We start from the raw sequence: 23,944 nt of genomic DNA on the forward strand, positions 1-23,944 counted from the left end.
AAATATCTTACCATTGTTCCGGGGTTGTTTGGGATGATTTTGATTGCTCAAACAATAAATACTTTAAAATAAGAAGAAAAAGTCTTGGCCGCACCCAACACATACCACACCCCTTATTGCAGAGTACAGAGCAATGAGCGTGACTGCCGTCACGGTAATTGCCTGCGGTGTCACTGATATGAATGTTGGCTAATTGATACAGCCATATTTCTGGATGGGAAGGTGAGAGGTGGCTCCAAATCCTCTTAGTAGCATTATGCTGAGCCTTGTTCAAGCCTTAACATTGTTGCCTCCCCGTAAAAACATACTCAGCGTCTCTGATAGTGGCTCAGGTGGCGTCGAGTGAAGCTCGCTCACGGGAGAAAGAAGCAGGCAGAGCAGCCGGCGTGCAGGTAAGAGACCGTTCGCTCTACAACTCGTGCCTCTATATCTGAGTGGGATATGATTAACTTTCATTACCCCCCCCCCCCCCCCCGATTATCATTTAATATTTATACATGCATTTAATAACAAGTCGCATTTAAATGCGTGTGTGTTTTAATTGTGAGAGTTGGCGATCTTATCCGAATAACCTAACATTATATCAGTATTCTCTCCTGCCGCGCATGATTGTACTAATTATTCACGAAATAAAAGATGTTTAATGCGTGCGAAACGGTACCAAATCATCTGTGTAGTCATAGTAACAGGTGGCTGTTGGGATCTACAGCTGTGCACTAAAAATGAGCTACAGTACTTTTTCTCTCGTTGTTTTTCTTTGGTTTGCAGCTCTGCCACAGGTGGAAGTCAAACACTACGTATAAGATGAAACATTTTGGACTACTGCTATGTGTGTCTTTTGGCCACATAGAAGCAGTACACCAACCATGAAGGACTGCGTCTGACACAATTTGCTGTTTTGACATGAGGACAATAAATGTGGCCCCTCGTCCGAGGAGACTCCGACGCAGTCGTGTCTTCTTCTTCATCTCTGGTGTGCTCTTGTGTTTCTTCTACATGCTGACACTGAAAGCCAGGCTGTCAAACCTCAGAGTGTCACTCTCCATCCATACGCGGGACATTGCGGAAGAAAAAGGAGGAGATGAAGCTGTTGAGGAGGTCAGCGTTCCAGAATTAACGGCACCCAATGTAACACAGGAACAAGTCCAGTCACCGAAGAGTACCCAAGCCACTGTGGTTATTGTTAACAGGACAGATATTGAGCAGTGTATCTATGTGGAACCCCAACCTCCCAAACCTCCACCGCCCACCGTAGCAAGCCCCCCTCACCAACCGCCGACCAGGACGGGCGAGTACCCGGAGGATATCTTCTCGGTGGAACAGCGACGTCAAGGCTGGGTGGTTCTCCATACCGTTGGGATGATTTATATGTTTGTGGCCCTCGCTATCGTCTGCGATGAATTTTTTGTCCCTGCTCTGGAGGTCATTACGAACAAGCTGGACATCTCCGATGATGTGGCCGGTGCCACCTTCATGGCAGCCGGTGGTTCAGCTCCGGAGCTTTTCACTTCCCTGATTGGCGTTTTTGTCTCCCACAGCAACGTGGGTATTGGCACAATCGTAGGCTCGGCAGTCTTCAATATCCTCTTCGTGATAGGCATGTGTGCCATCTTCTCTCGGGAGATGTTACACCTAACCTGGTGGCCGCTCTTCCGGGATGTGTCCTTTTACATTTTGGACCTCATGATGCTCATCATCTTCTTCCTGGATAACACAATTCTGTGGTGGGAGAGCACCATGTTGGTACTGGGCTACATAAGCTACGTGTGCTGCATGAAATTCAACAGCCAGATTGAGCGCTTGGTGAAGACACAGCTCAACAAACATGTGAGCATCGTACAAGCCTGGACCACTGATGAGCCTGACAAGGTTAGTCACAAAGACAAGAAACCCCTGTTTCTGTGTCTATTGAACTTATTACCATGTGTTCCTAACAGCAGTGCAACGTTAGTCATCTTTGATTGGGATGGAGATCAATACTTTATCAATAACATCAGATCCATCAATTTTCTATTCTCCTGCACTTCTCGGGAAGTTCAAGGGTGAGCTGGAGCCTATCCCAGCAGACTTGCGTACAGCAGTTGCTAGCCGATCGCAGGGTACAGATAGACGCGCCCATTCGCACCAATGGACAATTATGAGTCACCCATGGACCCTTTACAATGTATAGATATTTCCATGATTCACTGATTGGTTTGGTCTCTGTATCATCATATAGGCAAAAATGTTTTCCAGCGTAAAAGCACATGTTTGTTGATGTCTTGTTTTGATTCAATACAACAATAATACTGGTTAACAAGATGCAAGTAAATATTTCCAGATTATATTTTTGCGCTGAATGGAAATCATACCTCGGTTTTCTCCATCATATCGTATTTTCATAATCATTTTAGATCACTAAACAGCAAACTGATTATTACAAATATTTATCGTTGAATTTAATCGATTAGTTATTGACAATCGATTCATCGTTGCACCCTTTTTATTCAGAAAAGAACAAAATGGAAGATGTGTGGAATTATCATGATATTAAATTCTGCCAAAAATAGGATTAAGGTAGCAAAAAACAAAACAAAACAAGGGAATATAGTAGAGACGAGACTAAAAGAAACATGACATGACTCGGGGTCCGGGACAGCAACATTACCAAGCAAAAGCAATAATCTGACAAAGACAAAAGGAAACCAATAAACTAATTAACAAATCGAAAAGACAACAAGGAACATCGGATAAGACATGAGTGACTGAGGGAGCTGAGTGGACGACACGAGGGAACCGGTTGACAATATCAGATGGACACAAAAACGAACTGATGTGAAAAAAAGGGACACAAATAAAACTAAACTAAATCCAACCAACACAAAATCAACAAAAAGACACAATTATTATTATTATTATTATGGGCAGGGCCCATATTATGCAACGCCCATCATCAACACTGGACATCTTTGTTGACTTCATGTCATACAAAGTCCTTTTTTTTGCTCTGTCTTCATTCTGCCCACATTTCTGTCCATTTTGGATGAGGTGTAAGAAGGACCCTACACAGTGATTTGCAGTATGAGCAGCCTGTGTTTGTGTAAAAGTCTTTGATGCTGAGCAAAAAAGGAGTCCAGGTGTTCGGCTGCGTCCGAAAATACCGCTAGTGAACATGGACGCAGCGACCAACGTAAATGCGTCATGGATCGTTGCTATGTTTTGATCAAAGGTATTGTTGACAAGACAATTGGACGCATTCATGAGCACCCCCACTGCACATTGTGCCATTAGCATCAAGCACATTCACAGATTCCGTTTGCGTCTTTACTCAAGTATGCAGGATGCGTGAGCCCACATCAACGGGTTGTAATTATTGGAATATGGGGTCCTTTTATGCATACTCAAGCCCTCTTATCTTACATTTCCATTAACCAACTTGAGCTTTCAAAACTCCTTTCAGAACAATTAGGACACAATTTTTCAGTATACATGTTTTTATTTTGGGATTTATTTTGTTTTCAAACACTCCAAAGTACAATTGCTGCTTGAATTGATATCCAAAGAGATGCTACCCCTCCTCTTCAACATTTTCTATTGATTGGAAAATGTATGCTGATTTATGTGCACAGTCGAGCTATGCTTCACAACCACTGTCTTTATACAGTTGCAGTGGATTTTACATGCATTGGTGTTCTCCTCGCTTGTTATTGGACTTTCATGGTTCTTTCATTATCAATCACAAACTCTGCCCTCACAGGAGGGTGAAATGTTGCCGCCTTCTCCGCTTCCCCCTCCACCTGCCGCTCCTGCTGCTATGTCCATCGATGAGGGTAAATCTGGAGAACAACCAGAGCCAACTCAGAACTCTCTAGCGAGCAAACCGACAGATCTCCAATCGGATAAAGCCAAACTCAAGGTACAAATAAGACATTTGTCATTTCTATTTATTATAGTATTTTGGTTTCGGTGCTAGTGACTCTTGTTTGGTGTATTGCAGGGGTGTCAAAGTCATTTTTTTTCGCGGGCCGCAATGTACTCATAGCTTCTTTCGGAGGGCCATTATGACTGTCAACCCAAATAAATGTATGAGCACCTCATATTATATACAGTAAAAGCTACAAAACAAACTGACAAATAACTCGTTTTCAAATCAGACGAGTAAAAACTGGTCAAATATTTAAATAAATCTATATATTATTAAAAGTGAAGACAATTTGCAATTCTAGTAATGACACACAAATTTGATGCACAATTTGTCTTCGCAGGCCACATAAAATGATGTGGTGGGCTGTATCTGGCCCCCGGGCCTTGAGCTTGACACCTGTGGTGTATTGGATGATTGTAGTTTGAGGACACAAGACGTAATGGCAGTTTAATGATATGTGCATGTGGAAGAATCATATATATTTGGGATAGCATCTCATTCTTTAAAACAGCACATGTTGCAAGTCAGCTAACGTGGTTGAGATGTCATGGCTTTTCTTTTCATGTTTGCAGGTGCGTCCTGCCCTGCAGCGAGGCGGGAGCTCAGCCTCCCTCCACAACACCTCGTTGAGGAGCACCATCTTCCAACTGATGATCCACACCCTGGACCCTCTGGGGGAAGGTAACAAAATACAGCATATACAATAAACTTTTTTTTTTTTTTTAACAACACGTGATGTCATCTTATTTACAAATGTTTACGATTGCACCAACCAATTGCCCCTCGCCTCGGTTATGGTTTAACTCCCATAACAGTCCTTTGAGTGAAATTGTGACTACAGAGTGTCCTGCGACAAAATGAATTTGACACCCCGGATAATAAAACAACGGTTATTGCTCGATAGCAAATATTTGTATGATGCTGTACAATAAATGCAGAGAAGTAGTTTTCTGCATTTATCTAACTGGATCTTTATCAAAAAAAGAGTTGAAACATAATTAGCACAGTTAAGTCATATGGTCTACTTTGTTCTACCTGTGGGTCAGTGTATCTTATTGAGGCCCGTCCTCAAAATTGCAACTGGTTCTTTACTCTTGCTGCACTCAGTCACAGCCAATCCCTAATCAGCTTTCCAATACACGCTCATACAAGCTGGATAAAAGCCAGCATGCTAGCACACCAAGCTCTTTATCACTAATGAAATAGTACAGCGATCGCCACGGCAACCTGCATCATCAGCATCTTTTAGATCACACTAAGACTAAGTTAGCTGGTTTCTCAGTTTTACAGTTTATTCAAATAAGAAGTTTGAATGTGCAGTACATGTGTGTGCGCCTGAGCCTGCCCGATTAATCAGATATTAGCTTTATTAGTACTGGCAATTGTTCCTTTGTTTTGTTTTTCTTTACGCATTACAGTAGTAAAGTATTGAAGTGTTAATAAATTGATCATTAAAAAGTAATCCCGTAATTAATTGGTTATCGAAATTTTATTCTACTAAACATCTGAATCGGCCTAAAAAATCCATATTGGTTGAGCCTTAGTACACATTCAGGTATGCAGCGCTAAAAAGCGTGCTGAATTCAAATCCTGTTGTGTTCTTCCTGGTCCCAAAAAAATGAAAAAGAGAAGGCGTGGATGTGTGTACCGTATTTTCCGGACTATAAGTCGCTCCGGAGTATAAGTCGCACCAGCCATAAAATGCCCCAAAAAGTAAAAAAATACATATATAAGTCGCTCCGGAGTATAAATCGCATTTTGGGGGCAATTTATTCGACAAAATCCCACACCAAAAACAGTCATAAACGAGCAACAACAGGCTAAACGATAGCAACAACAGACTAAACGATAGGTATGCTAACGTGACAAACACAAACAAAGAGCTGAGAACGGGCCTGTCGTAACATATAGAGTGATTAAGGACAACTATTACATGAATAACATGTTTATAAAACCATCGGCGTCACTCCAATTCATTAAATCCATCGATCGTTCGATACGATAGCAACAGGCTAAACGATAGGTATGCTAACGTGACAAACACAAATGAGGAGCTGAGAACGGGCCTGACGTAACATATAGAGTGATTTAGGACAACTATTACATAAATAACATGTTTATAAAACCATCGGTGTCACTCCAATTCATTAAATCCATCGATCGTTCTTTGTCAACAATGTGTGCGCGCGGCTGAGGGCGCTTGCGCTTCAAAATATTCCACAGGCTCATATAACGATAGATAAACTATATTTCAAATAACTATAATATAAGCCAATAATATTATCAAACCATCCGTGCACTTTAAATCCATTAAATCCATCGATCAAATTCCTCGTCCTTTGTCAACATCGCCGCGCGTGCGCCCTGACGTCAGCCTCGTCTTTATTCCACAGATCTAGTATATAACTATATTGTAGCTTTAACAAAGTACAAGGATAGACGTGGGTTTGGTAAACGCCTCTTTATCAAACAAAACAAACTTCCAAGCGTGGACTTCCAGACACGAGAGCTCCATGGCATAGGACCGGGCGTGCGTAATGGCCATGTCCGAGCCCCATGCACCGTTCGCGGACAGCCACTCGGCCGAGCGCCGGCCCCCGACTCAGTAGAGTAGGACCGGGCATGCGTAAAAGCCATAATAGTTTTTCAAACCTTCTATGTCACTCCATATCCTTAATTCCTTCAAACTCTTTGTCCTCCGTGTCACTTAGAAATGATCACCGCTAATGATGCCGGTAGTCCTTACGTGGGTACGTTTGTCCTTTATGTAAACAACCGCCGCGCCGTGCCACTGACGTCACTTGAAATAGTAATCCATTGATACATCACGGTTCTCCAAACTTTCTTTCTGCTGCTCGATTACTGTTTTCAGCTGCATATTTTACAACTTGAAGTTTGTAACCTGCAAAATATGAGTTTCTTTTTGGTGCCATTTTTCTTAAGCCCACCCAGTTGATGAGTCACGGCCAGCGGTGAAACTTAGAGCGCCCTCATCCAGTTTCGTCTGAAAATATCTTTTTTTTCAGATGTAGTTTTTTGTTTTGTTTATTTGGTTGTTTTATCAAAGTCAAAGTCTGCTTTATCGTCGATTTTTTTTTTCATATACTAAGACACACAAAGAGATTAAAATTACGTTCCCACTATCCCTCGGTGAGATAGTACACATAAGCATGTGTTAATTGCTTTATTTGATTTTTTCTCTATTTTTTATGTTTTGAATATGTTCAAGATAAAGATATAAAAGCATGTGAAGTGATCAACTATACTAAAAATAACATGGGAAGTGGTCAACTATACTTGTAAGTGATGTCTTAATCAAGTAAAAATTTGTGAAAAAAAACATATTGTCAGGAAGGAGTTGAGCCAGGGCGACCAAATGCAGCTTGAACCAGGATTTATTGCAGGGAAAAGGAGTTGGAAGGGAGGCAGGTGGGGAACCGACGACACAGACGGGAGGAAGACTCACGGCCAGCAAAACAGACAGACTGACCGACATGAAGTCCCCCTTGGACAAGGTTAAAATTCTGACCGTGAGCCTTCAGACAGACCGGGGGAAAACCAGATGACACAAACAGGAACACTGGGCACGAACAGGAATGGACACAACAGTAGACACCGACAGGGAGAAACACACGGGCAGGGCTTAAATACACAGGGTAACAAGAGGAAGCAGGTGACAGACATTACGATAACGAAAGGGGTGTGGCCGAGTGAAGTGCAGGCCGAGCGCGCTGTAGCACGGGCGTGACACATATAAGTCGCTCCTGAGTATAAATCGCCCCCCCACCCAAACTATGAAAAAAAACGCGACTTATAGTCCGGAAATTACGGTATGTGTGAATTTGTCTCTGTGGCTGTGCTGTGATTGGCAGGCTATCAATCCCGAGAATAACCGGTCTCTCACCTTTTCCAGGTACATCTGATGGGCACTCTGACCAATTCAGTACATAAACAGAAACATTCTGTGCAAAATATGATAAAGATCAGAACTAGACCATTGTGGTTTCTCTTCTAGACTCAACCCTTGGAGGGGCGCACATACCCCCTGGCGCGAGAAGAGCTAGGGGAGGTAAGTTTAGGATCAGAACTTTCTTGGTCTGAGTTTGTGCTGCTCTTGAAGTGACTCGTTAGTGTGTAAGAAATGTTAAAGCGGGGTTATTGTTTTAGCTTCTTAAATGAGGAACTAATTAAGGATTACTCTACAAACAGTAGTGGCGTGTGACTGAAGAGTCACATTTTGTGGTGTATTTCTCTCAGAGACGTCTTTTAACGGTGACATCAAAGCGAAGGGGTTTATGCAGAAAAAAGGTAAACTGTGCATGTGCTGTTCTTTTTTCCTGTCTTGCTCCATAAATGTGTGTTTTCAAAGTGTTTCTAGTGGTACGCATGCACTCTAACTGCATGACCGCCCGCCCATGATCATTTGCTAAAAATAGATGATGATGGCTTGATGCTTTCACTGTAAACACTACAAGTCACATTCCAGTCTGCTTAGCATCCTGCTCGGTGCATCTGGGCTGTAATGGTCCCTGCTTGATACTCCCCCCACCCACTTCCACATGTGCTGGTCTGTGTCATGTATTGATGTGTGACTGTTTGCTGATTTTTTAATTTTTTTTTTTTTGGAAGGGTTACCCGTTTCATTTCATTGCACCTTGCGGCATTGAAACTATTCTAGTAATTGAGATTCAATAATTGTCTTAACTGCGGCAAATAACAACAACAAATAACATGAGGGTTTACTCATCTACTAGTTTTGCATAAAAGGGATTGTAAGGAAGTAAGTGTCTTTTTTAAGTGACCAGTGTGATATTCATCATTTGCTTACCTTCACTGAAGATCCGAGTCATGATTTTTGGTTATCTATTGTGTCTAAGCAGGTTGAACTGATTGAGACAAATATTTGAATCAAAACTGATCTGGAATTTCTATTCACCTTTGTTGACAGCTTGCTTTTGTTACAGGTTTGTGCTCCCTGATTTAAAGCATGTTTTTTGGTTTTTTTTTTTTGCCCTCTCGAGGTTTTTTTTTTTTTACTGAACATTACTGATGGTGTAGGCTTGAAAGAGGTTGATCTCAGCAATCAGACCTGTGTGTGTGTCCATACATTGCATTTGGACTAATGAGGTGCTTCAGAGCCTGAAAGACAGAGCAAAGTGTTTTTGCAAGGAAATTGAAGGGGTCTCAATGAGTCCAAATCAGTTCGCCAGAGGACCAACATGCTGATTGTTGCCCCCCCCCCCCCCCCCCCCCGTGTGTGTGTGTGTGTGTGTGTGTGTGTGTGTGTGTGTGTGTGTGTGTGTGTGTGTGTGTGTGTGTGTGTGTGTGTGTGTGTGTGTGTGTGTGTGTGTGTGTGTGTGCATATTTACATTTGAACATTGTGACATCTTCCTTTGTGAATTCATCAAAATGTTACTAAACGTAGGAAACATCTTTGATAATGAAAACATGTTTTTTTTCTATTATCCCTGTTCTACGTCCAGATGACGATCACGAGCCAAAATGTGAGAAGTGTCCGCCTGGTACAGAGGAGCCGTCGACCTCCCAGCCTCCAGCTGAGCAGGTGCCAAAGAACATGACAGACAAACAGGATGGCTCAAAGGTGTGCAGGTTGTTTTTGACCCACATTTAATAATTGCTCACCAAATAATAAATTTGTCTTTAGGTTGAGCTTTTGTGTGCATTTGCGATACAGATAATTTTCCCCTTTTTTTCCAGTTGTGTAATGTTGCTGCTGATTTTGAGGTCTGTCTTTGTCTGTTTCTTTGGCAGGAGAGGCAAAATACGTACAAGAGCTTGTATTATTCTGTACACATTGCGTGTGTACCATAGCCTTTTGTATACCACATGTCCTCATTATAAGCTGAAGCCTCTCCCAGCTGACTTTGCGCTGATTCATAGGGATTATACCGTGCATAGCATTAGCTGAAGTAATGATTACATTAGCAACACAGTAAACAGGTGAGCATCACATCTGCCTCACAGTTCCAAAGTTCGGATAAAAATGAACATTCAAGAATGGCACAAAATTGCTTATCAGCAAACAGACAGTAAACGTAAGAACTCAATTTGTTTCATTTTTCTCTCTCACAAAAACACACAAAAAATGATACAACACTAAAAATTTTCTTTAGCAAATTTTACAACAGCTGCAGCTGGTGAAAAAAAAAGCGTCCACATATAGCAATGGGACAACCGGAAAAACAATGAAGTTATTCACTCAAAGCCAATATTCTTATGGTGTTATAGGTCCTGCATGCCATTTCAAAATACGTATTAGGCCTACTCACGTTGTAGTTTATGGCAGTAGCAGATCTCGTGCGAGAGCAACAAAGCAAAAGTTGACCCTTGCTATTCCAAAGGAATAGGACTCGGTGGCCTGTGAATAAATGTATATATGGATACTAAATGACAACGTGCGGTAAAATATGTATTGTGCAAGCTTTTATACTGGAGGCCAAACTTAAAACCAAAAAATGAAAACACATCAAAAACCTAATGTGGTAGAAAAAAGATTATTTTTTTTAAGCAGCATCAAAAATCTGCTAAGGGACACATCAGGCCATTTCTGATTAAAATTTGCTGTTGACCAATGTAATCAGCAACCCTCGATTTAATCAATCCCCTTTGCATCAGTCACTGACGGTCACAATGTCTCTTGCTCGCAGGAAAGCTTAGGTGGTAGAAGTGGCGATGAGAGCACTGACGCAGATAGCAATGCATCGAGTGAAAGTGAGGATGATGATGGAGACAAAGAGGAAGAGGAGGAGGAGAACGAGCCCTTGTCTTTAGATTGGCCCGAAAGCAGACGCAAGCAGGTCACTTATCTGCTCCTGCTGCCCATCGTGTTCCCGCTGTGGCTCACGCTGCCTGACGTCCGCAACCCGGTGTGTATATGCACTAGTGATTCTTGAAGAGTGTGACATAAGAAATTCAGGTGTGCTGAGGGAAAATATTATTACTATTATTACTCATGTAGGCACTAGTTCATACATTATAGCAGCCCCGCCCAAAAAAAAAATCTCACGACACACCACAAAACAGTCACGTAAAGATAAAATAATGAACTTGTCTAAATTTACATCGCAGCGGTAACACTACCCCTTTTTATTAATCTTAAGGGTCACACTTTTAGAAATCATAAAAACACATTTAAACAGAGAGCAAACAGCAATAGATAACACACCCTTCAACAGAGCACCTCTTTTTCAGATAGGAAAAATGGAAATGTATAGGTCAAATGAACTCTTATTAATTTCAATTGACTATATAACGACGTATGAACAATTCTTACATAAGTCAGCCATGGAAAGGCAAATATTTTTTTAAGAGGTTGAAGTGGGAGGTGTCGACATACATTTTGACACCGGTTGATCCCCGCTACTTTGACATCTTAAGCAATGTCTGCAATGATTTCCAATGGACAATGGGTGATTGCTCCCTCAAGTGATGAGGAGATGAGGAGGGAGTGTGGCCATATTCTTCAACAAAAGTGGGTGATTCTGAAGCCATTATTTTTTTTCCTCCAAAATGAATGAATAAAATAGAAATTAGAAACTTTTAATCTCCCCAAAATTACACATGAGCTTGTTAATGAAAATTGGCCCATCACAACTGGACTGTCCTTAGAAGCCTTTTTGGGTGGTGGTTTCACAGTTGCATTCATGCCTATGACAGTGTACTGCCAACTTCACAAAGATCAAGGCATTGCATTTGCACACATTAATATCATCCATCCATCCATTTTCTATACCGCTTGCTCCCACTGGGGTCGTGGGCGTATAAATGATACTAATTATAACTCAGTGACAAAAGTATTAGAATATTTACATTGCATCGGCATTCCGACAATGCACAAGCACAAATGATATATTTGTTGTTTACTTAATTGCCGCAATCCCCAAACAATGCCACTGATCGTGTTATGACAGTATGCAAAACCTGCATAGAAACATTTTTTTTTATTTTATTTTTTATCACTCAATTAGCGTCTCCTCAACTTAACTGTACAGAAAAAGTGGAATACCACAAACCTTGACCCGGCCTGTACTCGCAAATGTACTTAGTAGTTTGACAAAAAATAAGTTGTTTAATTTTACTCGATGTTGAGGCTGACACATCATCGACCAAAGGAGCCATTCAAGTCACATTTCAACAAATAATGCTTTTCTTTCTCTGTCAACTGTTCACCTTTGTAATTCCCAGACATCCAAGAAATACTTTGCCTTTACATTTATTGGCACAATCTTGTGGATTGCAGTTTTCTCCTACCTGATGGTGTGGTGGGCTCATCAGGTCAGTTCATATTCACTTATACTCACTTTAGAGTTCAGAAGTCTCAAACCAAATCAAATTCAAATCTATTTTCTCGGGCCCAGGTGGGTGAGACGATAGGTATCTCGGAGGAAATCATGGGTCTCACCATCTTGGCAGCCGGTACGTCCATCCCTGACCTCATCACCAGTGTCATCGTGGCTCGCAAAGGTCTGGGCGACATGGCTGTGTCCAGCTCAGTTGGCAGCAACATCTTTGACATCACTGTCGGGTAAGTCTACTTGGCCTCTGACTCAAGTACGGTGTCTTCATGTGCATGTATTACCATATACACACAGCAATCCACATTTCACAACTATCCATATATATATATATATATATATATATATATATATATATATATATATATATATATATATATAAAATTCATTCACCTCCAAAAGGAAAGCACTTTTTGCTATAAAAAATAAAGACAAAAAAAAGATCTCTGTCAGATGATATTCCCAGTCATTGTACCTTTTGACATAAAGCAAATTGAGGATACTGGCATCAATCTCACATGGGTCAACATGTTTGAATTAGGAACCCTAACCCTTAATAATATTCATTCTTTTTTTTCAATCTATGTATATATTTACTTTCAAAGCAAAAGAGTGATTCAATCATTAAAGGAAACCTTTTCTGAGAGCTTTCATTTATCATTGTATTCTACTGTTCAATCGTTTGGGGTCACTCAAATATGAATGTTTTCCATGAAAACTAACACAATTGTGCAAGAGTTTTAAGGGTTTTGTAATCATCTTTAGCTTTCTAACAATTAGCAAACACAATGTATCATTAGAACACTGGAGACGTTTGCAGCTAGATAGTCATTTACCGCATTAACAATGTAAAGAGTCTATTCCTGATGAGTTTAATGTTATCCTCATTAAAAAAATAGCCATTTTATTTTAAAAATAAGGACATTTCCAAGTGACACCGAACCTTTGAACGGTATCGCACAACCTTTTACAGATACTTCGACACCTGAATAATACTTTTTAAAATATTGCTGAATAAATCCTTTATAATAAACTCAAGTTAAGTGAAGTCCCAATGATTAAAAAAGATATTTTCAATTTAGTATTAATGTACTTAAATTACAGTAACGGGGGCCGCAAATTAATACTGCTACCGTTTCTGCTGATAAGATTATATGCTAGCTATGTTATCTGCAATGCTAGCTGGTCAAAAATAAAAATGCAGACTTACTTTTGATCTACTTATGGTCAGAGAATGAAACAAAGAGACGTGCAATAAAACAATGAAAATTTCATGGGGAAAGAGAGAAAATGTCCACCAATTCTAGACTGACTCCTCTCGTACTGTTTTTGCTTTGCACTTGTAGTCTACCAGTCCCGTGGCTCTTGTACTCGCTGTTGCACAACGGCCAGCCAGTGACCGTCAGCTCCAACGGCCTGTTCTGCGCCATTGTGCTCCTCTTTCTTATGCTACTCTTCGTCATTATCTCCATCGCCACGTGTCACTGGAAGATGAGCCGAACGCTGGGCCTCACCATGTTCGCGCTCTACTTTGTGTTCCTTGTCCTCAGTGTCCTACTGGAGGACCGCGTTCTTGTTTGCCCCGTCTCCATATAACATGATTATGTAAAAACTGCATTAGGTCCTTTTTCATACTAATTAGGCTACGACTCAATTTGACATGGGGTGCACAGGTGACTCTGAAGGAAACGAATGTACAGTGATATCTTGACAATGAGTTCGAAAGTTACGAGGCTAGCCACTTAGGAATGAGATGAAGGCAGCAAGCTTCACAACATCTGGCCACAATCAGTTCACACTGATTACTTTGCAGCGGAAGTATAAATACAATTGTGGATTGTGCCAGCAGTTTCTGGTTTTTGTGCAGATATTTCACAAAATGTATTTCTTCTAACAATGGAATGGAAAAAACATACGTTTTGGTGTCTAACTCAAGGCCCGGGGGACAGATCCTGCCCGCCACATCAGTTTTTGGGTCCCTCAAAAGCAAACAGTCAGGTTTCTTGCTAAAATACAAAAATCGCAAATTGTCTTCAATTTCACAAAGATTTGTCAATAATTTGTCTTTAAATGTGAGCAGGTATGAGATGATAGCCTTCCGAGGGTCTTTTTTCAAAGTCAAATGTCGGTATGATCCATTATACACAGAGTGCACCAAAATCTTTTTCCCCCCCATTCATTGAGAAGCTAGAATAGATTAATACCATTTGTGTTGACTTCTCGTATTCAAGGTACCACTGAACAATGAAAGTAAAACTGCCACACAATTTGTGCATTGATTGTTCAAATATTCAACAATTCCGAGGGGGTAGTTACAAGACTAAAAACCAACCAAAACCAACCTTTGAAACACTAAAGCCCTTTTCACGCCGCACAGAGTAGCGTTACGTTGTCAAACCCATTCACTGTTTATGCGAGGTGGGGACCGCGGAATGGAGTGTTGCTGGGCGTCGCGGTGCACCAAGAGGATTTCTCTTGTGGCAGCAAAGTGCCCAAAAAAGCATTTATTTTTTGGTTTGCCCTAAAGTGAAGAACTTTTTTTTTCTTAAATGAAAATTGCACATAATCCAATTTATTCCAATACCCAACGTTATTAAGGCATTCACCTAGTGCAGGGGTGTCAAACTCATTTTTGTCGCGGGCCGCATCATAGCCATAGTTTCCTTTGGCGGGCCAATATGATTGTAAACTGATACACAATATAGACAACACAACAAACTAACGAATGAGTAGTTTTGATATCAGACTAATAAAAATGCATCAAATATTTTAAAAAGATTGCTAGCAATATCTCTATTTTTTCGATTCAGCAGGTGATCACCCTAGTTATTTTGGCGAACTTATTGACAAGTAACACCTTGGTTAAACTAAGTTCCCACTGAGCTATTAGATTTTCTCTGCTGCTCGCGTCCTCCTCCCTCTTAAAATGGGCAGTTAAGGCTATTTTGTAACTGAACAATACATCTTCTCAAGGTGCAATCTACATCTTTTTAATATGTACTACGTATATCCATGGGTCTAACCAGCGGTTAGGCACTTGGTTTTTACTTCCTGGTAGGTTTCCATATACTATAAGGTACATTGGAAACTGGAAATTTTGCATTACTGCATGACTCCTTCACGCGGAGCAAGTGCGGTTGAAAAGGGCTTAACATAACAGTGAGAGTGTAGTCAACACCTATACACACGTGGACAAAATTGTTGGTACCCCTTAGTTGATGAAAGAAAAAGTAAAGTAAAAATTCTGTGAAAATTAACCAATGAAAGTTAGGCATAGTTTTTAAACCATGCTTCAACCGAATTATTTTTAAAAAAGGAACTCAGTAAACAGGTTTGGACAAAAATGATAGTACCCCTGAAAATGGTATGACCAAAGGGACATGTTAAATCAAGGTTTCCACTAATTACAACACTGGTGTCAACTACAATCAGTCAGTGGACCTATATATCAGGCTAATGGTAGTCACTGTGCTGTTGGGTGACATGGTATGTATGACAGTCATCATGGATCATTTTTTTCAGATTCAAGTTATTTCTGTGACCATTCTGGGGTTTTATTTGATTAATTGAGGGGTACTAACAATATTGTCCACATACAGCATTGTTAGAGTTGACAGCCTAAAGGTATTGTGCTTCTGTATATAACTTGTGCCAGATGTTGGCTGTGTGGGAATACAGATGTAGTTTTGTTGATAGAAGCTCACAGTTTTGCAGAAAATTGATTTTTGTGTCATATGGTGTCTAAAGTATGGTGTCATATTGTCTCGTTAAACAGTTAATGAACTGAAATGGATGCAAATAGAAAGAAAACAATTTTTCATTTAAAACATTCTGCAATAAAAATATTTTTAACAGCCTCATCTTTTTTAACTTGTTGTCTTGAACAAATATGGAGATAAAAATACATATATAATTAAAATATTTTTAGTCTGATGTTTAGAAAAAGAGGGGAGGTGGACAAATGTGAGATTATATGACTTTATTTAAATCCAAAGAGCCCTGAATGTGTGGTCCTTCACAGAACCATCACCACACTCGGCACAAGTGTGAATAACTCTTACTTACATACTGTATATATGTTTTTCAAACAAAACATCAAAATGTAGCTCGTTGAGTCATTCCTTTATACATTTTCCATTTTACAGATGACCAATGTCAGCTTTCCCAAACTGTTGCCATCAGTGAGCTAGTTCAAGTTAAAATCAGCCCACTTTTTTATGGGCAAAAGTGCAGCACTTTAAACAATTGTTCTTCCATGTCACAAAAGTGGTTGACTTTCATAAGACCTTCTCTTGACATGAGGGCTTCCTTCAACCACCATAACACTAAAGACATCCATAATAAGAGGTTACTTCCATTATGCAAGACTTTTCAGCTACTTATAATTCATATTGCCAGACTTTAACCGAATGAGAGTCATTTGGTTCTCTGTGCAGTTTTAGGACCACTGGTGGTGGCTCACTGGTGCATTTTTTTTAAATTCAGTCATTACCTTTTTAAAATACATTTTAGATGGATATGCACATGGGTGTGAAACTAACACTATATACAAAGTCTTGACCAGCTTGGCCTGTTGCTCCAATGTGTCAGCTCATTCACCCTTTCACACACTAAAAACACATCGACAGCATGGAAAGTTGAATCTGATGATTAGTAATGGATATGATACAAGTCAGCCCCAAACCAACATACCGGTACCATATGTGCTGTAAAATTTGACAGCTACCAATATATAAGGTGTTTACAAATATTTTAGTATTTTTGCTTTCTCATTTCTTTACCTTTGAGAAAGCTACAGTTTTGGAAAAGTTAAGGTAGGTAACTCACAACAGAGAAGTTACCTTGGGGCAATTTCATTTAATAGGCCAGATGTGGGAATTCAGTTTTATTCCTGTAAATGTACTTGTTCCGAGTATTAAGTATTAAATCAGCAAATTGTATTTGTTTTGCAAATACAATCAAAACTCAGAGTTAATTGTCTGAGATCTTGCTGGGAGTGTAAAACAGTCGGTATATTTCCAAGCAGCAAAACAATATGGCATTTTTACCGCCTGCTCTATTTTGCCCCATCTAATGTGGCAGTGGCATTTGTGGATAGACTGCAAGTTGATTCTTGGGTGTTATGTCATATACTATTGGCTTGCACATGTCAATCAATGTGTGCAAATTGCACCGCCGTGCATCAACGCAGGCAAAATGAGAGGCCATTGGGACAAATTCTGGAACTTTTGAGTGATTGAGAAGGCTGACTTCAGGCCATTCACAAGGAGTCATGCCGTATCACCTATGACCAAATTTTTTTCATCTCTGCAATTAAGCACCTGATATTGGGGATCTTGTCAATCAGAACCTTCTAGTCTACACACGGCTGTAATGTGCTAATTTAAAAAAAAAAAAAAAAATCTACCTATGACTACATTTTTTTCATCTCTGCAATTAAGCACCTGATATTGGGGATCTTGTCAATCAGAACCTTCTAGTCTACACACGGCTGTCATGTGCTAATTTAAAAAAAAAAATCTAAAGATTTCTTTCATCTGTTTGTGGTCTCTGTTTGCTGCTCTACATATAGTATGTCAGCATTTCTAAAAACAATTCTATAAATAAAAAGGAGTGATAAGATCTTTCTTGAAATAATGCTGTAAACTAAATTCATTCATAAAACAACTTAAAATAGCAATTCATTATTGGGCCCTAAAATCTCTTTTTTTTCCGTTCCTCTTGTGCGGTTACCTTGTCGTGGTGGGGAACCTTGTGTGTTTCTGTGACCCGGATAGCTATACCGACGGGGGGTCTGCCCCCAGCAAGTTCAACCATGTCGGGCAGGTATTCCAGGTAGAGTCCAGACAAAAAACAGAACCTGGTCCTCCAGGTTGGGGGTGGGGCCAACAACCCCACCCCGTAAAAAGACACTACCGTTACGGAAACTTCTACGAACTATACTACAATGGACCTCACAGTAGGCTCTAGCCAACCTATTGGCAGTATGACCGCCCCTGATGAAAGCCTTCAAATTGGGAAATCAGGAGCACGCTAGGCACCTTACAGGGACCCAAAACTACGATCCGCCTGGGTGCATGGAATGTCCGTACCATGTTCGACACATCCAAAACAGCTCAGGTCACGAGTGAAATGAGAAGAAACAGGTTGGACATCCTGGGAATATGTGAATGCTGATAGACCGGTTCTGGACACCAGGGGATGAGCGATGGGACAGTTATCCTGCACTCTGGGCACTTCGATCAACACATGCGCGCCGTGGCCCTCATAGTCTTAAAGGAGAAGGTCAACACCTTGCTGGACTGGGAACCCCTCGGCGACAGGCTGATCAGAACCCGCTTCAACTCCATGCACTGTAAGCTCGCCATCATTCAATGCTATGCACCAACCAATGAAGCGAAGGCCGAGGAAAAAGATCAGTGGTATGAGAAGCTACAACAGTCTCTAAAGTTCCCCTGTATGACATGCTAGTGATCATGGGTGACATCAACACTGGTATGTGAGAGAACTATGGGGAAGCACGGGTGCGGTGTGATGAACGACAATGGCGAGCATCTTGTTGACCTCTGCATGACCAACAACTGTGTCATGGTACCATCTTTCCACACTAAACTATCCATAAACTCACATGGAAAACACCTGACGGTTCCACCAACAACCAGATCGATCACATCTTGATCAACGTAAAGTGGCAAAGGTCTCTCCAACATGTTTGAGTTTGTCGTGGCGCAGATGTCAACAGTGACCACTGGCTTTTAACAGCCATTATTAAGCTGAAACTAAGGACAGCGCAAAAGCGGAGTCAACGTAGGAAACATCTTGATGTAGCCAAACTAAGATGCCCAAAGATCAACAAAACGTTCTGCCTGGAACTGAAGAAGCGTTTCAGTGCTCTCGCCAAACCTGCAGACGAAGAGTTGGACACCCAAGGCAAGTGAGAGAACATCAAAATGTCTTACGTAGGGGCAGCCACCCAAGTCTTGGGTTATAGAAAGAGAGGGAACAAAGAATGGTTAACACCTGGCAAAGAATTGAAGAAAGAACAAAATCTGCATAGACCAGATCTTCTCTCTGAGGAACATTATCGAACAGTGTGTAGAACGTAACACTCCTCTGCACATCAACTTCATCGACTTTCATAAAGCCTTTGACAGCCTACACCGTTGACACCCTATGGAAGAGCGTTAAGGCCTATGGAGTTTCTCCAAAACTGAGCACTCTGATAGGAATATTCTACCATCACTTTGAATGCAGCGTCATTGTGAGCTATCTACATGGTTAACTGTGAAGTCAGGTGTGCGGCAAGGTTGTACTATTTCCCCCACTCTCTTCCTGATTGCCATAGACTGGGTCGTGCGGAATACAACTGACAGACCCAGGTGTATTCAGTGGACTTTGTTCTCTCAACTTGAAGATATATACTTGGCCGATGATCTTGCTGTCCTTGCACCAAAGCACATCTATCTGCAGAAGAAAACTGACAGATTGAACAAATTCGCCCAACAGGTAGGGCTGAACATAACTGCGTCCAAAACCCAAGTGATGTGCATTAATCCCACTCCAGATGTATCAATCAACCAAAATTACAAAAGGTAAACAAATTGTTATTTTGGGTGCTCAGATTAGAATTGTGGCTGAGTGGTCATTTCTATTCAAGTCACATTCCCATCAATATGTCAGAAACTAACTGTAACACACCTAAAACCACAGTAGAATCAACAGAGGACTTTAGAATAAATACATCTGACTTTGTATAAATAGAATTCATTTTAAAATATCATTCCTTTTAGATTTGCATGCCATGTTTTCGTGAAAAATATTGCCTTGAAAAATACTCTTCTGGTGCGTAGTAACAGTCTTTCTTTGAGGAGGCTCAGTGGAGATGATCCCTGTACAAATGAGAGGATGGCCACATGGTGAATATTTTTTTTATTCACAAACAGGACGGCAGGTTTCCTGAGCTCATCTTGATGAACTTTAGAGGTAAGGTTCGCCAAATGTCCTACGACACTCCATGACGCCCGTGCTGGGGGGGCGGTCGCAGTTGCGTGTGAGCTTCACCAGGATTGGTGACAGGCGGTCGTACGCCAGCTTGTATTCTCGATCGAAGGCGTCTGCGTAAAGAGCACCATGTACCCGAGTTATTCCATGAAGTCCCTTTTGGAACTTTCCCACCACTCAATTCTCCTGATGAACCAGTCTACCTGTTTAATACAACAAGTAGTGAAAGCATGCAGACCTGATGCCCAGTTGCAAGCACAATTTAGAGAAACATATGACTTCAAGTCTTGACACTAAGTCTTAAACCTGAAGATGATTTGGAGTGGACAGGAAATGTTTTTAGCTATTTTGTAAACTGGATTTTACTTTTCCTGGCAGGTTGCTTGTCTAATGTAGTAGTGCCAGTTCAGATGCAGAAGTCACAGACTGAAATTGTACACCAAAAACCTTTTGCATTTTCTTTCAAACTCAAACTACGTACTGACCGATATCAATGTTGTCTTTACCCAGAGCCACCAGGGACAGGAAGAGGAGGTCTCTGTACAAACTCCTAAGGGGGAAAAAGTCAAAGGGCAGGTCAACTTCCAAATTTTCCTAACAATACTGTGTTGAATATGACTTAAGCAGCAAACTCCACAAATTTTTATCTATCTCAGGGGGCAGCTATTTTGCCACTTGCTGTTGGCTGAAAATTGATCAGTTTCCAGGTCTCAGTTCACAACCAATCACGGCTCAGCTTAAAAAAACTGATGATTGGTTGTGATGTGAGACCTGGCAACTGTGATGTAATTTTCAGTCGACAGCAAATGGCAAAATGGCCACCTTCTGAGATAAAAAATAAAATAGGTGAATTTTACCTTTCATACTCGACAAACAAAACATTAAAAAGAACACTGGCTTTCAAAAAAGTTGGGCAGAACAGAACATATCACAAAGAAAAATTTGGGGCTGACTTCCTCTTTAAGGTCAACAAGCAACAGTCAACTGGTTGAGCATGTTTTAGTGCGGCAGCGTGTGGTATTTTAATGACATCTAGTGGTAAACTAGTAGAAAGCAGGGTTACACTTGGCAAGCTTACAACAATGTCTTCAGCAGAGGTGCAAACAAAATTTCATCACAAATGACTTCTAGTGTTCCCATAAGTGTATTGCATTTGTTTATAGTCAGTGACCCAGCAAATATGCAATTCGCTATGTTTGTCCCTTTCAGGAATCCTTGGCAGAATGGCAAGACGACATGTCTTCCTGCACGTTGAGGCGCGACCCATATAATTACAGATGACTAGACCTTCCTTTACATTAAAAAAATGTACATTGATGTGATGGAACATTTCTTTGCTGAAATTGCTAGAGGGTTTTTAAAATGAGGTTTAATTTGAGGACATTTACACCCAAATCAGGGGAACAGTTGAGGAAGTACAAGTTTACATATATGCCTCCCGCTTTTCAAGGGACCAAAAGTAAAGGGATAATTGGCTGAACCCCGCAAACTATGGAAGGCTAATGAATTGTACGGTGGCGTTTATTTGCATCGCTGTAGTCCAAATATAACCATTTCGAGACCAACCTTTGCCTTTTGAGACCGAGAGTGTGGTTCTGTAGCTCAAGTAGATGAGTCATTGGCCGGCTGACATCATTCCTCTGGATGCTCTTTACCACACTGTGCAGCAGCTCCTCCGTGAACACCTTCTCCTCTTTTGGAACGGTTCGGGACACAGTGTAGCCCACATCTACCAAACCACACACAAGCAGGTAAGTGCCCATTTTTTTCTTAATCATAGATTTATGTCGGGACCGTTTGTTTTTGTGACATTTTGTGAAAATGGCCCATTTATCATTAGTTAAGCACAGTGTGCTGCTACCTACGTCAGTTTAAATAAAGACAATAGTGGCACAACTGCTGGTAGTAGTTACGATACGGAATCAATTTTAGTCTGCCAGTTTAGTATTTCTTTGATGTTTTTTGATTGAAATTTGAATGTCCGTTTAAGTAAACATTCACAGAACTAACACCCACAATCAAATCAAGTGCAGGGATGTACTGTCGTTGGTACAGACGCCCACATACACATCGGGTAATTTCACTCACGAAAACAAAACCCATGAAAAGTAAAAAATGACTTTTCACAGACACAGATGTGATCACAGCGAGCACACACAAGAGAGCAAAGACAACCCAAGAAATACGTAGGAGTCTACAGTCAGATGACAACACTCACTTTCTAACAACAGAGTACATTTAAGCCCTGAAAAACAGAAAGCAGACAAAGCCTGTTAGCAAAAGAAGACAGCTAGCTTGACCAGCAGCACGTTCTGTATAAAATCTTCAAAACAGAGCCCATGGCGGCGCTCTATTTACGACTGTCAGTCAAATAACAGGAAATGCAGATTAAAAAAAACGTTGAAACAGAGTCATCACATATGGACACGGGTTTTGTGAAAACTTGATTCATGAAATAACTATATTTTACATGTTTCATTTTGAAAAATATGAATAATGAGGAAGCAAAATGTTAAATATATAGTACACCCTAAAACTATTACTTTGCTGAAGCACCTTTTGCAATAATTACAAAATTCAATCAATTTGGGTGGTAGCTTGTTCAGGTTTTGACTGAATACTTACCAACTCTTCTTTGCAAGCTAAATGTGGTCTTCTGATTTATGAGTGGATGACTGACAGTTTTTATGCCTAAACTGAATCGTATTTTGATGATACAGTAATACCTCGCTACATCGCGGTTAATTTATCGCGGCTTCAGTACATCGCGGATACCCCCCCCCCCCAAAAAAAATTCAAAATAAAAGTTCTAAATTGAGGAATTATGGCACGAAAGTTGCCCGCACGCCAGCAGAAGGCAGGGAGTGCCCACACAATTGCAGTACGTACACTTGTACCTTGTTATAAAAAAAAATGTTATAATAGGAGTTCCAAAAACATATTTACAGTACTGTACCTTGTTATGATTTTTTTTTTTTTTATAATAATAAGAGTTCCAAAAACATGTTTACAGCATGTACACTTATACCTTGTTAGAAAAAAGTTGTTATAATAAAAGAGTATTAAAAACATATCTACATTATGTATACTTTAGCTACATATACATGTTACACACACACATCATATTTATATTATTTATACATTGATATTATTTATACATTATTTTCTGTATGTTATTTATATTATTAATATCGTATTTACATGTTTGAAACTATTATTTACTTGTTCTAATGATAACATAGTATGCACTTACTATATGGTTTAATATACATTTATTGACACACCAAAAAATGTATGTATGTTAAAAATGAGAGGGTGACACTACTTTGCGGATTTTCACTTATCGCGGGTGGTCTTGGAACCAATTATTCGCGATAAACGGGGCATTACTGTGCTGCGATTCTCTCCACATTCACATTTTATCGCATCATGGCCTGCTTTGAGAAGTATTATAATGCCTTACACATTATATTGACAAATGTTTTTTCTGACAAAATGGTTTCAGTTGTTTCTTGTTTAAGCTGTTATATGATTTATTTGATTTGGATATAACCTGTCTGCCAAAGTCCAAATGTCCACTCCAGTAAAGAAGTATGACTTACTGTACGTGTTCCAGAGAATGTAAAAAGGCTGTACGGGGTCTTGCTGCAGCTTCAAGTTATCCCACAGTATCTGGATCAACACATGTTTACTGTCCTCTAACATCCACTGACGAGGGACCTGA

At 40.4% G+C, this 23,944-nt stretch overlaps 2 protein-coding genes across 9 annotated transcripts in view; one reads left to right on the forward strand and one right to left on the reverse strand.

The window, feature by feature from the left end:
* Nucleotides 1–94: 94 nt before the first annotated feature.
* LOC148400231 (sodium/potassium/calcium exchanger 1-like) lies at nucleotides 95–21,518 on the forward strand. 5 transcript variants are annotated; one of them, XM_088370768.1, is made up of 13 exons: nucleotides 95–222; nucleotides 313–392; nucleotides 769–1,869; nucleotides 3,737–3,895; nucleotides 4,477–4,585; nucleotides 7,920–7,973; nucleotides 8,162–8,212; nucleotides 9,388–9,506; nucleotides 10,573–10,791; nucleotides 12,110–12,199; nucleotides 12,283–12,449; nucleotides 20,163–20,202; nucleotides 21,430–21,507. In XM_088370768.1, exons 3-12 carry the CDS (start codon nucleotides 904–906, stop codon nucleotides 20,188–20,190), a joined length of 1,962 nt encoding a protein of 653 aa, XP_088226894.1. In that variant the 5' UTR covers nucleotides 95–222; nucleotides 313–392; nucleotides 769–903; the 3' UTR covers nucleotides 20,191–20,202; nucleotides 21,430–21,507. The 5 variants fall into 5 exon arrangements, with proteins under 5 accessions (XP_088226894.1, XP_088226893.1, XP_088226890.1 ...); XM_088370767.1 differs by lacking the exon at nucleotides 20,163–20,202 and having other exon boundaries at nucleotides 21,430–21,518; XM_088370764.1 differs by lacking the exons at nucleotides 20,163–20,202; nucleotides 21,430–21,507 and adding an exon at nucleotides 13,566–16,079.
* The window catches only part of LOC148400232 (C-myc promoter-binding protein-like), a 36,719-nt gene continuing 28,958 nt past the window's right edge, over nucleotides 16,184–23,944 (reverse strand). For 2 of the 4 annotated variants that reach the window (XM_088370760.1, XM_088370762.1), the window contains 5 exons: nucleotides 23,823–23,940; nucleotides 22,439–22,465; nucleotides 21,787–21,949; nucleotides 20,706–20,770; nucleotides 16,184–20,333 (listed from right to left, as the gene is read on the reverse strand). In XM_088370760.1, the coding sequence (XP_088226886.1) occupies nucleotides 20,197–20,333; nucleotides 20,706–20,770; nucleotides 21,787–21,949; nucleotides 22,439–22,465; nucleotides 23,823–23,940 (510 nt within the window). In that variant the 3' untranslated portion in view covers nucleotides 16,184–20,196. The remainder of the gene's footprint in view (nucleotides 20,334–20,705; nucleotides 20,771–21,786; nucleotides 21,950–22,438; nucleotides 22,466–23,822; nucleotides 23,941–23,944) is intronic. The other 2 variants (XM_088370763.1, XM_088370761.1) reach the window with 1 other exon arrangement.

This window comes from Syngnathus floridae, chromosome 3, assembly GCF_059516105.1.
Source record: "Syngnathus floridae isolate MCC-2025c chromosome 3, RoL_Sflo_1.0, whole genome shotgun sequence".
In the NCBI taxonomy this organism is placed as follows: domain Eukaryota; kingdom Metazoa; phylum Chordata; class Actinopteri; order Syngnathiformes; family Syngnathidae; genus Syngnathus; species Syngnathus floridae.